At 47.7% G+C, this 13,942-nt stretch overlaps 5 protein-coding genes across 5 annotated transcripts; 4 read left to right on the top strand and 1 right to left on the bottom strand.

Moving 5' to 3' along the window:
- Positions 1-217: 217 nt before the first annotated feature.
- Positions 218-1,019, top strand: TREMEDRAFT_65069 (uncharacterized protein; the record flags this gene model as incomplete). Its single annotated transcript, XM_007007273.1, has 3 exons — positions 218-484; positions 581-874; positions 990-1,019. The coding sequence occupies 3 exons, from the start codon at positions 218-220 to the stop codon at positions 1,017-1,019; spliced, it is 591 nt and encodes a 196-aa protein (XP_007007335.1).
- A 1,130-nt stretch (positions 1,020-2,149) lies between these two features.
- TREMEDRAFT_65068 (uncharacterized protein) lies at positions 2,150-3,126 on the bottom strand (the record flags this gene model as incomplete). The annotated part of the gene is made up of 3 exons (XM_007007272.1): positions 2,150-2,704; positions 2,729-3,074; positions 3,110-3,126. The coding sequence occupies 3 exons, from the start codon at positions 3,124-3,126 to the stop codon at positions 2,150-2,152; spliced, it is 918 nt and encodes a 305-aa protein (XP_007007334.1).
- Positions 3,127-7,329: 4,203 nt separating this feature from the next.
- On the top strand, positions 7,330-8,208 carry TREMEDRAFT_65066 (uncharacterized protein; the record flags this gene model as incomplete). The annotated part of the gene is made up of 3 exons (XM_007007271.1): positions 7,330-7,599; positions 7,699-7,891; positions 7,967-8,208. The coding sequence occupies 3 exons, from the start codon at positions 7,330-7,332 to the stop codon at positions 8,206-8,208; spliced, it is 705 nt and encodes a 234-aa protein (XP_007007333.1).
- A 1,722-nt stretch (positions 8,209-9,930) lies between these two features.
- On the top strand, positions 9,931-12,600 carry TREMEDRAFT_65065 (uncharacterized protein; the record flags this gene model as incomplete). The annotated part of the gene is made up of 10 exons (XM_007007270.1): positions 9,931-10,317; positions 10,361-10,504; positions 10,572-11,061; positions 11,109-11,180; positions 11,255-11,320; positions 11,437-11,446; positions 11,573-11,762; positions 11,805-11,870; positions 11,937-12,265; positions 12,345-12,600. 10 exons carry the CDS (start codon positions 9,931-9,933, stop codon positions 12,598-12,600), a joined length of 2,010 nt encoding a protein of 669 aa, XP_007007332.1.
- Positions 12,601-13,113: 513 nt separating this feature from the next.
- Positions 13,114-13,644, top strand: TREMEDRAFT_65064 (uncharacterized protein; the record flags this gene model as incomplete). Its single annotated transcript, XM_007007269.1, has 2 exons — positions 13,114-13,238; positions 13,428-13,644. The coding sequence occupies 2 exons, from the start codon at positions 13,114-13,116 to the stop codon at positions 13,642-13,644; spliced, it is 342 nt and encodes a 113-aa protein (XP_007007331.1).
- Positions 13,645-13,942: the final 298 nt, after the last annotated feature.

Here is a 13,942-nt window from a genome sequence, read left to right as displayed (position 1 = left end):
GGCCGGTCAGAATGCTGATTTTGCTCGTCTCCATCCCGTCGATGCAGGCGTGAAACCAGAGGTCGACGGCCTGTCGGTCACACCAGACGAGAGAAGGCGGGATTGGACCGGTTATAAAAACCTGTACTTAAGAAGCTCCACCTTCCCCACCGACTATACATACAGTATATCAGAGACCTAAATATCCACAATTCACCACGATTGTACCGCTTCCAGAATGTCAACTTCCAATGATGGACTTCCAACCTCCAGTGAAGAACTAAACCGCGACTGTAACTGCTTTTCCGACTTTGATGAGAAACAAAGGGGCTTGCTCACTATCTCCTCTACTGTATTGTCTCACGTGAAATCCGGTGAAGAGAAAACTTGTGACCAGACAGTTCATGGAAAAACGATTTGTGTGAGATACGGCATGACTGCGGTCTATGAAGTTGCAATGGCCCCCAGCAGGGAATTCGACGCAACCTTGCATATTCATACCCGTGTGAGGATGCCTCTCGTACCGCCAACTCTCTTTCACCCTCTTCATTCTGCTTGATTTCTGCCGATAGTGAGTGGTGTGTCAGCACTGACAATGTAGGTTACGAAGGTAGGCTCAACCCCAATCAACATACCGGTCCATCACCCACCTCTTGACCTCACTCGGTTTTCTGACCTCACTCAGCTTCCTGACAACAGCTACATCAGTGTTCAGATATGGCGGCACGCTTGGGCCGTTGCTCACAGAACATGTGATCACCCGTCGGCAGTCGCTTACACAGGCCATCATCTTCAATCATATCCAATTGACACAGGAGAAGAATCTCAAGAAGAAGTGAAGAGTTGTGTGGTGAGGCTGCTGGCAGAGTCTGGCGACCGGTTAGAGGGAGTCATGGTCAGTGCCATTCTACTTCAATTTCGGGCCCATCAGCAGGGGTGGGGTTCCAATGATCCTACGTACAAAAGTCTGAGGGAATCATTGTTGCTGCCAAGGACATCTGAACCATAAGGGTAGTAAAGAGTTGTTTGCTGATAATTAGATGGTAATACAGAGGGGAAAAAGAGCATGCATCAATTCTACATGTCTCTATACTTATCACATTCCACTCACACGCAGTAAACCAGAGACGATCGAATAAAGTTCAGAGGATAAGTTGAAAGGAGAAATATTCGACGGAAGGGGTAATTATCTAACGGCGGTTCGGCCGTCCTGGCCCGATTCTATGGGCTAACACTCCCCCACGGGACAATGCACGACTCTGCAGTAGTCCCGGACAATTTATCGATGGCGACGGCGAGGTTTGTGATGATGTAGAAGGTAGTAATGATGGAATGTTGAGTGTTATGTGTGTGGTAGTAGTGGTAGGTGAAATCGTGAAATGAATTTCTGTGGGGCCCCCTGTGGGGCTCTGCTCTGACACGTGGGTACCACTCACTACTGGTACTGACGACTCACTCTTCTCTATCTTTCCTTTTACTTCATCACTTTTACCTCCAATCATCGGTATGTTCATTGTTCCCCTTTCTCCACTTTTATCACTCATTTCTGACTGTCTGAACCTCCTTCTATCACGTCCTCTTCTTAAAACTTCAGGTTTAGTGATAAACTCACGAGAATTGGTAAATTTCCTTGGTGTCTCTGGCTGACGATGTCACGAGACATACTGACCAGCATATGCACGATATAACAGTGCCCAACGGAACAGTCACGAGACATATTAATCTGTCACGAGACATACTGACCAGCATATGCACGATATAACAGTGCCCAACGGAACAGTGATCTTAACCACTGCGACGAAAAGGCCTATTAATCGGCGGTTAACCCTACTGCTGATCGCTGGTTAAATACCCTTCCCCGACTTTTGCTCGACTTGTCACACACTTTGTGACATTATGCACTCTCTTGGGCCCCCGCTTTGGGGCCCCGACAAGGGGACCCCGCTTGGGCCCCCACACTTGGGAAGGGTACGATAGACCGAAAACTTACTCCGAGAGGGAGGTTTTCCAAGTAGGGGCTGGGTTACCCCCGGCGCCGTCCGGGGAGTCGAACCCAGGATCCTACCCGCAACCGCCGATTAATCTGTCACGAGACATACTGACCAGCATATGCACGATATAACAGTGCCCAACGGAACAGTGATCTTAACCACTGCGACGAAAAGGCCTATTAATCGGCGGTTAACTCTACCGCCGATCGCTGGTTAAATACCCTTCCCCGACTTTCGCTCGACTTGTCACACACTTTGTGACAGACGATATTTTCAGACTCGCCACCAAACCAAAACTTTTCATTTTTTCTTTCAAAATCAATATGTCCCGTCGCGGTTTTCTTCTTGTTGGTCTCTGGAGGGAGTCGGAGAAAAAAGGTACGTCCATTATTGACTTCATCTTCTAAACTGACTTTTTGACTTTTCTCCAATGATGACATTTTTTTTACATATGTTGGTGGCGACCCTTTCATATGTTCGGTTTCTGTTGGCGTCCGCCTCTCGTGGTGGACAGGGGGCATCGTCCTCATTATTTGATTTGATCCACGAAATGGAGGTGTGGGAAGGGGATGTGAAAGACGTCCTGGCCGATGAACAGAGGAATCGTGGTTTGGAGATGGTATAGGTTTCCCTGGTCCATTGTTTTTATTATCTTTGACATGTAGCGAACCGTTTTTCCTTCTCCTTCTGTTCTCTTTCATCTCTCTAACAACTCTAGGTTCTACCGGTGGCTTCTGACCTATATTAGAATTACTCACATTCTTAGGTACACACAAAAATTTTCCGTCATGGCTCACGAGAACTTTTCCTTTGGTGGACTCTTTTTCTTCGGTGGACTCTTTTTCTTCGGTGGGTTTCTCTGAACTTCCTTCCACCCATACACCTGTCTCTGGTACTACTTCGTCCTCTGTACCTCCTGACAGATCCCCTAGATCTTTGAGATCTGAGTAGTCGTAATCGATGATTTCATCATCATCTAATGTCACGTATACTGAACCAATGTTTTTTTTCTTCGGTGGTTCTACCCGTATCGCTGACATATTCACCGGATGTACTGGTCCACCTAAAGATTTCGTAAGTACGTCTGCTCTCTGATAGACAGTGCTGACGTATGCTAGTTCAATAACTTTATTACTGACTAGATCTCGAAGAGCATGATGTCGAATATCGATATGTTTTGTCCTCTAGTGAGTACCAGGTTTTCTCGCTAGTGATATCGATCCTTGGTTATCGCAGTTTAATATAGTAGGATTTAGCTGATTGTAGCCTATCTCCCTCAATAATCCTCTCAACCACTGAGCTTCCTTCGCTGCTTCAGCCATCGCGATGTACTCTGCTTCGACTGTTGACGACGATACTGTAGCTTGTCTTTTTGAACTCCATGTTATCAGTGAGTTGTTCATCATGAATATCCAGCCTGTAGTTGATCATCGTGTGTCTCTACATCCTGGCCAATCGGCATCAACCCATCCTGCTAGATCGCTAGCCTTGCCACCGAGACGAATACCATGTAAACGAGTGGACCGAAGGTAGGTAATTACCATTATCCCTTCTTCCCATACTTTCTTCGTCGGTTTGGTGAGGTACCTAGCAAGGTATGAGGCTGCATATGATATGTCGGGTCGAGTACATGTGGCTAACCACTGTAGACATCCTATTAATTCTTGAAATGGTTGAATTTCACTTTCCACTTCCGACATCGAAGGATTTTTCGCAGTAAGAGGTAATGGCGTTTTTCGGTCTCGATGTAAGTCGTTTTCTGGAAACTTCTGAACTATCTTATCGATGTATGCTGGTTGGTTTAACCATATTGTCTTTTCTTCTCTGTTCCTTGTTACCTTCTGTCACGGCCGTCGAACAACTACCTTCTGGCAGACCGACGGTCGACGAACCTCGGCTAACTTGACGCTCCTGAATCGATGTCTCACCCAACCGGGAGGGCGCAGACGTCAAAAGGAGTGTAACTACGGCGTACTTCGGCGTAGTTACTCTAACTGGGGTTTTGTTCTACTGATGGCGATGTATCTTGATTTGTATATAGCTATCTCTATCTGTCTTTCACTACTGACAACAATCAAGGATCGCTGAAGAACTTCAGTGATCTTCTCAGCTAATATTATCTACTCCTCCTAGACGTTCATCCAACCCTCTCGCGCTTTGACGTACTTCAACGTACTTCGTCCAACTTCCCCGAGCCCTCGGCCATCCTCTTCCTCCTTCGACTAACTCCGCCTAACATCGCCGCACTTCTCCTCCCATTGTCCCTACTTAGCCTAACCCCGTCTAACTTCGCCGTACTTCTGCTCCCATTGTCCCTACTTAGCCTAACCCCGTCTAACTTTGCCGTACTTCTGCTCCCATTGTCCCTACTTAGCCTAACCCCGTCTAACTTCGCCGTACTTCTGCTCCCATTGTCCCTACTTAGCCTAACTCCGTCTAACTTCGCCGTACTTGGTGTCAGAAGTCCTGAGTTACGTGTAGAGTAAAGAGGTTAAGGCGTGATGGGGTTTTGATGGCCAAAGGAGGGTCATTGTTGGTGGAGTAATCGAGGTGTCACGACGTAGTTCGTGACACCTTCATACCTAAGATAGTACTTATCTCCCCCAGGTCGGTTATTATCCACCTTTTTCCTAGCCCTTTCCTTGCTTCTTCCTTCGATTTTGTGGCTAATACTAGATCATTGACATAGGCTAGCAGTATTGCTGCTCCCTTTCCTTCGATTTTCCCTTCTGGTCTGTAGTAAAGACCCCAATCTGACTCGATTCTTGAAAAACCTAGGTGAGATAATCCTTCCCCGAGTTCAATCCACCACGTTCTACCGGATTGCTTTAACCCGTAAAGAGACTTTATTAACTTCAAGGTATTACATCCAGGTTTCGGTTTTATCCCCTTGGGATACTTCATGTAAATTTCGACATCGAGTGTACCATTCAAATACGCCCCTTCGACATCGGCCTGACGAATTTCGAGATCTTCGGTGGCCGCTATAGTCAAGAGTATTCGTAACGACCCCGATCTACCGACAGGTGCGAATGTCTCTTCGTAATCGACACCTGGTACCTGTGAGAATCCTTGAGCTACTAGTCTGGATTTATACTGTAGTAAGTTTCCTTCTGAATCTGTCTTCACTTTGAATACCCATTTACATCCAATGGCTTTACGACCCGGTGGAAGTACCGTTTCCACCCATGTTTCTTTAGATTTGATGTTAGATATCTCTTTCTCCATGGATTCTAGCCACTTCTCACCATCTGGACCGTTTACTGCTTCCTCAGGAGAGATAGGATCAATGAGAGAAGTATCACTTTCGATACCTGCGATAGAGGCGAGTGAGACTAACTTATTAGGCTCGCGACCAAAGTCTAGCAACGAGTCTGTTAGGCCTGCGAAACGGTGGGGGGGTCGAATAATTCGTCCGTGACGTGTCGTCAGGATCCCCTCATCCCCATCATTTCTTCCTTCCTCATCATTTCTCTCATTTTCGATGATATCGTTCTCATAGATACAATTTCCTCCCCAAATGCCCTGTCCACATTGTCTTTCAGTAGGTTGTGGACCTGTATTAGGTGAGTTGTCTCTGTCGACATCATTTCCTTGTTCATTATTGAGATTTTCCTGTTCGCCACTTTCTGAGCGGTTGTCAGGGAAAATTTCTTCGTTGACGACGGGGTCTAGGTCCACTTCGATGGCGTCAAGAGGGGTTTGGATGACATCTGGCGACTCTCTAGTCGTCACCATTCGTCCTGTCGAGCGACGAACGTCTCGTGAGTGTTCGATTCGTCCTGATCCGTCCATTCTAACGATCCAACCGCTCACACCCTCATCTTGACCTGATATGATGGCTGACGACCCCCTAGGAATCGTGAAATTCGACTTCAACCTTGTCTCCCTTGGTATCTGAACAAAACATCGTGCACCGAATCTCCACACACTATCTAGATTGGTGTCTCTTCCTGTGAGTGATATCCACCCTGACTTTCCAGTAACACCAATTGATGTTTTCATGATTATAATGGCGGTGTATCTGACAGCACAGGACCAATACTCATTCGGTAGTCCTGAGTCGAATAACATCGTTGATACCATTCCCTTCAAGGTACGTATCATTCTCTCCGCCACTCCATTTAATTCTGGTGTGTATCTTGGTGTGATGTAGTGGTTGATCCCTGCTGACAGGTAGAATTCCCTCATATCGAGACTATCGAATTCACCTCCCCCATCAGACCTAATCACCCTCACCCTTTCACCAAGCTGTTTTTCCAATTTCGAAATACACTGTCGAACGATATCAGACGCTTCGTTCTTCGTCGTTATCGGTATATCGAATACAATTCGACTCGCCCTTTCTACACCAACGGAGAAATATTGTTCTCCCTTTATCGCCGGGCCAAACGGACCAGCAATACCGACATCCATTCCTACTCCTTCACCATCTCCTTTTAACATTGGTGCTTCTTTATTCTTCGTAGACGTGTTATCTTGGCCTGCATACAGGCGGGACATTTATCAGTTGTAAAGGGATTGTCTTTGTAAGTATCCCAATCCTTCTTCAATAGTCCCTGTCTACCTAGATTCTTTAGTTTATCTACACCTATATGTCCGAGTCGCTGATGCTCAACCTCAAGTGGTGAAGTCGCCTTCGGTGTCGATATTACGATCATCGCGGCAGACATCGCCCTGCCAAATCGTACCGACCAAAGTGAGTCATGTTTTCTCCAACCTAGTTTCTCTTTACCTTTACCTATCCATCCACCACCACTGCTCAGATTCGCCTTCCAGCCCCATGAGAGTAACTTCGAGAGGGAAAGAAGACTTATCTTTGCTGTGGGGACGTGATGTACATCTTTCAGTACCATTTTCTGTCCTGAATCTAGTTCGAGATCAATGTCACCTGTTTCCCAAGCAGTCATTGACTTGCCAGATGCTAGCCCGAACACTCTCGGTTCTACTTCCAACCTGGGAGCAAGTGGTCGTAACTCTAGTACCGTGACACCCTATGAAGTGGTATATCCACGACTGTCCCAAGCGTTACGGATCATCCTTCTGCCACCTGACTAGTATCTCACCCCTCGGCTTCCACTCGTTTCCATTCCCATGACGTTGATGAGTATTAACCAGTAGGCGCCGTAGGATGACGTGGGTTCCTTCCCATGACGTCAACGATAGTAGACTAGATCGAGGAGTAGGATGGCGGAGTAGATTCTTTCCCATGACGTATGGCCCAAGGATCAACACTGTTGTCATGGCTAAAGGGAGAGAGTCCTACAGTCTTTGTCATCAGAGTTGCACTGCCTCTTGAGTGGATATAAAGACTTGCTAAGTTCAGAGACAAGCCCACATCACAACAAGATCTTTGACAATGGCACAGTCCCAAAGTCGTCAAGATGGCCTTACACATCTCACTTCTTGTCAGTCGGGTTGCTTCAAAGATCCGGACACAAATGATCCCCACTACACCCTCTCGAAGAGTGCTCATGCAACATTTATGTCTGAGGTGTCCAAGCGTCCTTTAGAGACAGACGGAGCAGTCAGTTGGACTTCGTATACGGCTCATTTCGTCGTAGAAACAGGACTTCGTAGTGCTCTGAACCCCACTATTTTTGAAGGTACTCTACATGTTCATACGGTGGTTTGTCATTCCTCTGAATCAGACCTTGACCGCCCTTGTTCTTTGCTGCAGTACTTGTACTGCAACGGGTCCAGTGGGGAGAAGTGCTGACAAACATAGTTGAATGTCTCAATTCGGCCATCCCGGCCTTTGGTGTCGGGCCCCCTTCCTCAGACACTGCCTGGAACCTTGAAGGAGCAGTTCAACCAGACTCAAACACACACGGAACACATGTTGTCTCATGTGCAAGTACTGATGGCCCGTCTACATAAGGGGCAGGGTGGAAGGTCAGCAACCATGGAAAGCATTGGATGTGAGTACAGCACCCACATCAATCTGAGGATCCCATTTTTCACGGGACACCAAGTAGAGCAAGACCGAGACTCAGTCTCTTTGGCAATTTGCGAGTTCGCAATCTCACACAGGGATAGGCTCCACTATCTCTCAATAAGTAGAGGCTTGCTGGACTTCTACCGTCATCAGCAGGGCTGGGCTCCCGACTGGGGGGAAAACCGCTGGCTGAGAGATACGTTCACACCTCCTGACATCAACCCAAATGAGCCCCCTCCAGTATACAGACAGGGTAAGGAGACAGACCCTGGTGAACAACCACCTGGATATGATTCCTGAAGGTCACACAGACGTTGCGTTACTACAGGGAACCATCAGGAAAGGAGCATCAAGCTTGCTGTAGTCAGATGTAATCAGATGTGAGAAGGTATCACGTGGTGACAACTCTGGTATGCGGAGGACGCTACTGGCGGCGTACCTGACAGATACATAATATGAAGATAGCTACTTTACTCTTTGGACAATGTATCTTCACCTGTCTGTGACTCTAGATTGCTACCGTGCTTGACCAGTTGCGGATCTTGTCCCTCAAATCATACATATAACCGAAGGAACCCCTAACAGAAGGCTGCAGCAGGTAGGGACAGGTTGTCCTCTTTTGAGATTTTCCCAACTGTGTTTGCTCAAAAGAGGTTTTTCACCTGTCTGAGTATGTACACAGATGCTTGCAGCACGAGATAGATTAGTTTGAAGTACGGGAGGATAGTATATAAGGTGGATCAGCAAATTGCCAACTTTGCTGATTCTTCAATATTGTTAGGTGACGTACGAAAGGCGTGCCACTTCAAAGCGTCATGGGTGTGATTGTGACCGGCTGAAGCGTGACACTTCAAAGTGTCATGTCACCTAGGGTGGTGACGCTGAGAAGATGTGGAGTTGCTACAACACCACTGAACCACATTGACTATGCATTGAATGTATAGCTCTTGAATATGATTGAAAGGAGGCTACAGAGGAAGATCCTATGAATGTATGCATGGGAGGGAGATACAGCATTTGGAGATTATGATGTTGAGGAGGCAATTGCAGAACAACCTGATCAGCTGCTCCCATTTCCTTGTAATACAAAGCAGAGGGCGACCCTCTCTTCTCAGGTGTAAAGTTTCTCAGAGTCTGCAGGAGAACTGATAGTAGGGTAAGAATTCTTCTGTGAGACACGAATCTTCAGCCCGTCGCGATCACACCCGTGACGCTTCGAAGTGTCACATCTTCCGTACGTCACCTAACATATACTAGGTGACGAGAAAATACATTCAACAAGACATCTACAAAAATGTGCTGTTTCTATATAGTAAAAAGGGAGCGGAGGAATACCAAAATCTTTGAATTGGAGATGGAGAAGATTGCAAGGAGGAAGAGCAAAGGAAGGCGGAGATAGATTGAGGGACACAGAGATGGAGAAAAGTATCAAGAGATAGTGAATAGGTGTAAACGGAGAACGGGGTGGATTGTATGAAGAGACGGGGACGGAACCGGAGCAGGAGAAGTAAGACTCTGCGTACGACTCCTAGGACCCTGTCTCAGGTAGTCTGGATCCTGACAGGGGGGCAGGACCATCACACACGACAGGGAGGAGAGGTGAGTGTCCTTTCAACATGTTGTTTTTGTCTATTGCCAAGGAAGGAGAGGTCGAGCTTGACAAGTAAGACGGGCAGTGGATTCATCACGAATAGAGAGAAGCCAAGATCCGTCATGGACACAGTTGAGAGGCGAACAAGTTCGGCCCTTCAAGTTTCCGTCGATTAGTCAGATCGGAGAGGTTGAAAAATGGCGCAGTGGCTGTGGCCTGACGGCTACGTGGTTCCGACAAGGCGGTACTTTCACTGATTCGGTCATCGTATACAGGTAATCCAGTCCACGTCGGTCAAGTCAAAAGCCGTGACCCGGAACTTCCTCTCCAGGAAGTAATCTGAGTCGCCCGTATCGGCAACCCGTACAATCTTCGCTTATCCAACCAAGTGTCTTGATAAGGATTAGAAATCGTCGGAGAACCAAAATATCATGTCTCTCAGGGAAACTATTTATAGTCTGATTCAGGAGGGTGAAGATGAACCCTCACAGCTCCATCATTCCACTGTTGACTTTGGTGTGTTGTTCATCATGCTTTCGGTCCGTACCACTGCTGCGAATGAGAGAAACGATCCCCCAGCCGATCATGGCACACTTGTCACCCTTATGGGTCCTGCACATGAAACCACCCGTTTCTTTTACCCCAATGAGCGGGCAGAAAAGGCGTTTATTGAGGAAACTGATGGCAAGTCTGCGACATCGGAAACCCGGTGGAGATTGGACCACAAAGGCGGGCCCATCGAGTGTCAACTCTTCTGCACTGTGATGTTGACTCACACTTTGACCGGTAGACCAACCCATGTGACAGCATCCACATATGTGAGTTCATAGCTGATCGTGATTAAGAGCGTTGATGTTTCAGGGGAGTATCCAGATAAGCGGATCTCCTATTTCGGGCAACCAGGTCCTCGATGAACCACCAAACGACTGGGCAGATGTTGATACTGAACTTGAAAACGAGGAGGAGTTGCGGAGCGCTGTGAGGAATGCGGTAGCTGAGGACCCAGTGAGTTTACAAACCCAATTGAAGATCGTATCGAGAACCGAAAAGGGTGTAGATCTGATCGCCATAGTCGCAAGCCCCTGTTGGTCTGATTGACACAGGGATGGTCATTGAGCCAGAAATCTCTTTAGCCTCTGCGCACGGCGGCAAAGCCTCATTTTTGTTGCCGGAATGTCCTGGTACCAATGCCAGTCTCCTGAGCGAGGACGAGTATTGGAGATATGAAGGCACTTCCCCTGGGCCAGTATGGTCGGTAGAGCCGCAGCGTTATCAACAACTCATTGGTGAACTTTCGGCTGGAATTCAATCTAAATTTGAACAGAGTACAGGTAATAGGCGCGTGTATAATATTAAAGCTATGATCGATTTCCCACCACCCTCGGACACAACGAGTAGCGCAGAAGAAGGCTCCATTCCCTACATCACGGATCTAACACTGGTCGAGAGAACCATATTTCATCAGCTGGCGGAGGTGCTTCTTGTAGTTCACTACCATATTGATCGACCCTCATTCCAGACTTCTGTGGAGAGTTTGAAAATCCTGCTGGAGAGTTCTGAAGGTGTGACCAATAATGAGACAGGATTTGTCACCGACTTGATGCCCCAGCTGTAGGCAGCCCTGAATCACGTCGGTACAGATCAAGCTATGAAGCCATGGCCCAGCAAACAGGCAGGGCGCGTGTGTTCCCTATGATTCATGAAGTAGTGATGGCTTGCTAGGTGGGAAGCATGAATGTCCTACTTCTTGTATAGATGATCCATGTGTCATACCACTTGAAGTAGAACGATTCGAGCACCTCATCACGATTATGAATGCGGGTCAGTCTGGGGCGTAGAACCCTCCCAGTGCACACACGATGACCGAGTGGCTGCTCGATGGAGGGTCTCTCCCCGCGCGGCGGTCACGCCGTGGAAGGCGATTTGACGACTCGTAGCTCCAATCAGGTGAGACATTCATCCTGAAGACCGCGGATTGAGAGGTCACTGAGGTTCTGGACATGTTTAAAAGACACTTCCCGGAAAGATCCACATCATATCAATCTTGAGATAAATGATCTTCACACTTTTTAGTCGAAAGCAGAAACCGAACCTGCCATTCTTCAAGAAAACAACGCCTGAAGAGTACCCTCTGGAAGTGAGGACAACACCTACTGATACTGTGCCCAGAATTGACAAAGTGGTTGCTACAGCCACCAGGACGAGTACTGATACCAACAGACCTTACCTTCGATGCTTATCCGCTGCAAACGATGATTGGTGGGTTTGTATGGGCACAGAAGGTAGCGAAATGTGTGATACTTAGTACCGATATGTCGTGGCAGAAACCCTCCATGGCGCCCATGTACGTGTTGCAGAAGTTAACACTACTGTAAGCACCATCATTTCTGTACTCCACCAGGCCAGCTGTTTCAGTGCTAGAGACTGATTAGTACAGATCAATTTGATTCGAGAAGATATTACCCCCATTGACCGCCCTGCAGCTACCCACTTTCACCCTGTGATCCTTCAGTTGTCAAAGAATGAATTCAAGTCGGAAGGTCACTCAGCAAATGTTACACGATTCCTGACGGACTACCGACCATTCCGTACAGAGCTTAGCAAGGTCACACCATGCCCCTCCATTGCCGTTACCACATACATTACTTTTGAAGATCAAACCATCATGGCTAGTAAAAAAAAAGACTTGAAATCTGCCATTTCTGACATGTTTTGGCAGATTGGGCAAGGTCACTCAGTGGCTTTCGAGTCTCTTTGCCCCAAATCGTACGCCTGATAAACCTGTCACCTCAAAGGGCAATGCAAGTGAATTGTTCCTCAATCATGAGGAGCTGATGAAGGTTAGGGCCTCTAACAGACAGGCCACAATTGAAGCATTGTTCTTGGACGTGGACTTGAAACCTTTGAAAGTGCCTTACATGGAATTGAATAGAAGTGCATTGAGGAGAGAGTGGATGTTACACCAACACTTGACAAAGGTGACAGTGTTAGCGCCTGAGCCTGCTCATCACAGGAGCAAACACCAACAGGGAATGATGGGGTCGTCAATGCTGCTTGATATGAGTGCAACCTCTCGGGGTGCGGACATTCTTGTACGGTAGTTCACCCTGCTCGTAGTTGAGTACAAAAGCTATCTGGAGATGTTAACAGTAATAAAGTTAAGAACCAGCAGGAGGTCCGTCATTGTTTACGACGGAAACATGCGCCTTCCGGGACGTGGAAGTGGTAGGACTTGTTCAGGACCCAGCCGGAGCCGTTCCACTCCGGAGTCGCACGGTTCAAAACACCCCTCTTGGACCCAGCCGGAGAGGCATGCCACTCTGGAGGTGTCCAGACCCAGCCAGAGTCCTCAAAGCTAGTCTTGCCAAACTACTCTTCTCCTCAATAAGTATACTTAGTCTACCATTCTTCCCATCAACGGCGCATTGTAGCCCGCTCTGAGATCAGTTTGAACATACAACCCCTGCAACAGTTGCTCCACAATTCATATGAACATTGAAGACATTGACCCAAGAGGCATGGTGTATTGGCGATGAAGAACAGGTTCAGTTGAGTCAGAGTTGAGAACAATATTATGGGGAATCATCACTCACATGTAAGGGTGTTCAGATCATATGTATCTAGTCTGCTGCATCCGTCTGTCCCCTCCTCAGCTCCCTGGTAATGAGACTCTCTGGCTGGGTCCGTCCAAGGGGTCAGACCACTCCGGAGTGGAACGTCTCCCATTGGGTCTGATCAGGTCCGTGCAGCTCCGGAGCTGTCCGTCTCCGGCTGTGTCCCTAACAGGACTCACTCCAAGATCCTATATGATATCATGTCAGTCCAGGAGCGGAAAGTCAGTGAGGCGGGGGCTCCATGATCCTGCACTATGGAACTCGCAGAAGTAGAGTACTGTGTATCATGATCGCGCCGAGATCTGAATTGGTAGCACTCAGGGAAGCTGTCAGCTCAAGTGCGTAGGAGCCCTTCTTCCCAAAAGTTCGAATCAGGCATCTGTTGAGAGGGGGGAAGGTCTGGAAGAGATTGGGGTGGTAGTGGGAAATGTCACTCCTTTGCCTATGCAACGAATAGGGTCTTCTCCACTTGTCAAGACGTTTTTTGTGGCTGCTTCTATGCCAGGTTCGGGAGGTGTCCGTCCTGATTAGACATGGGAGATTCCAAACGCGCACCACAGGACCGTCCCGCACGGGAGGACATGGTCCGTGAGCTATGATATGATCCGTAGAAACCGCAAAGCTTGTGGGGGCCAGAAAAACCCCAGCATCCCATGACTATCAAAGGTTGGACTCTTCCAGTCCTGTGTAGTACAAATTGACTATTTAGCAGAGAAGAAGAGCAATCCAGAAGCCTATCCGCTTTAGTCACCCACTCTATCTTCATGTCCGACAGCAGAGACCCAACAAATAACACCTACTGTTTGCTGATGATTAGATGACAATGCAG

This window comes from Tremella mesenterica (assembly GCF_000271645.1).
Source record: "Tremella mesenterica DSM 1558 unplaced genomic scaffold TREMEscaffold_13, whole genome shotgun sequence".
Taxonomy (NCBI): domain Eukaryota; kingdom Fungi; phylum Basidiomycota; class Tremellomycetes; order Tremellales; family Tremellaceae; genus Tremella; species Tremella mesenterica.
This window is presented reverse-complemented; position numbering and strand designations above follow the sequence as displayed.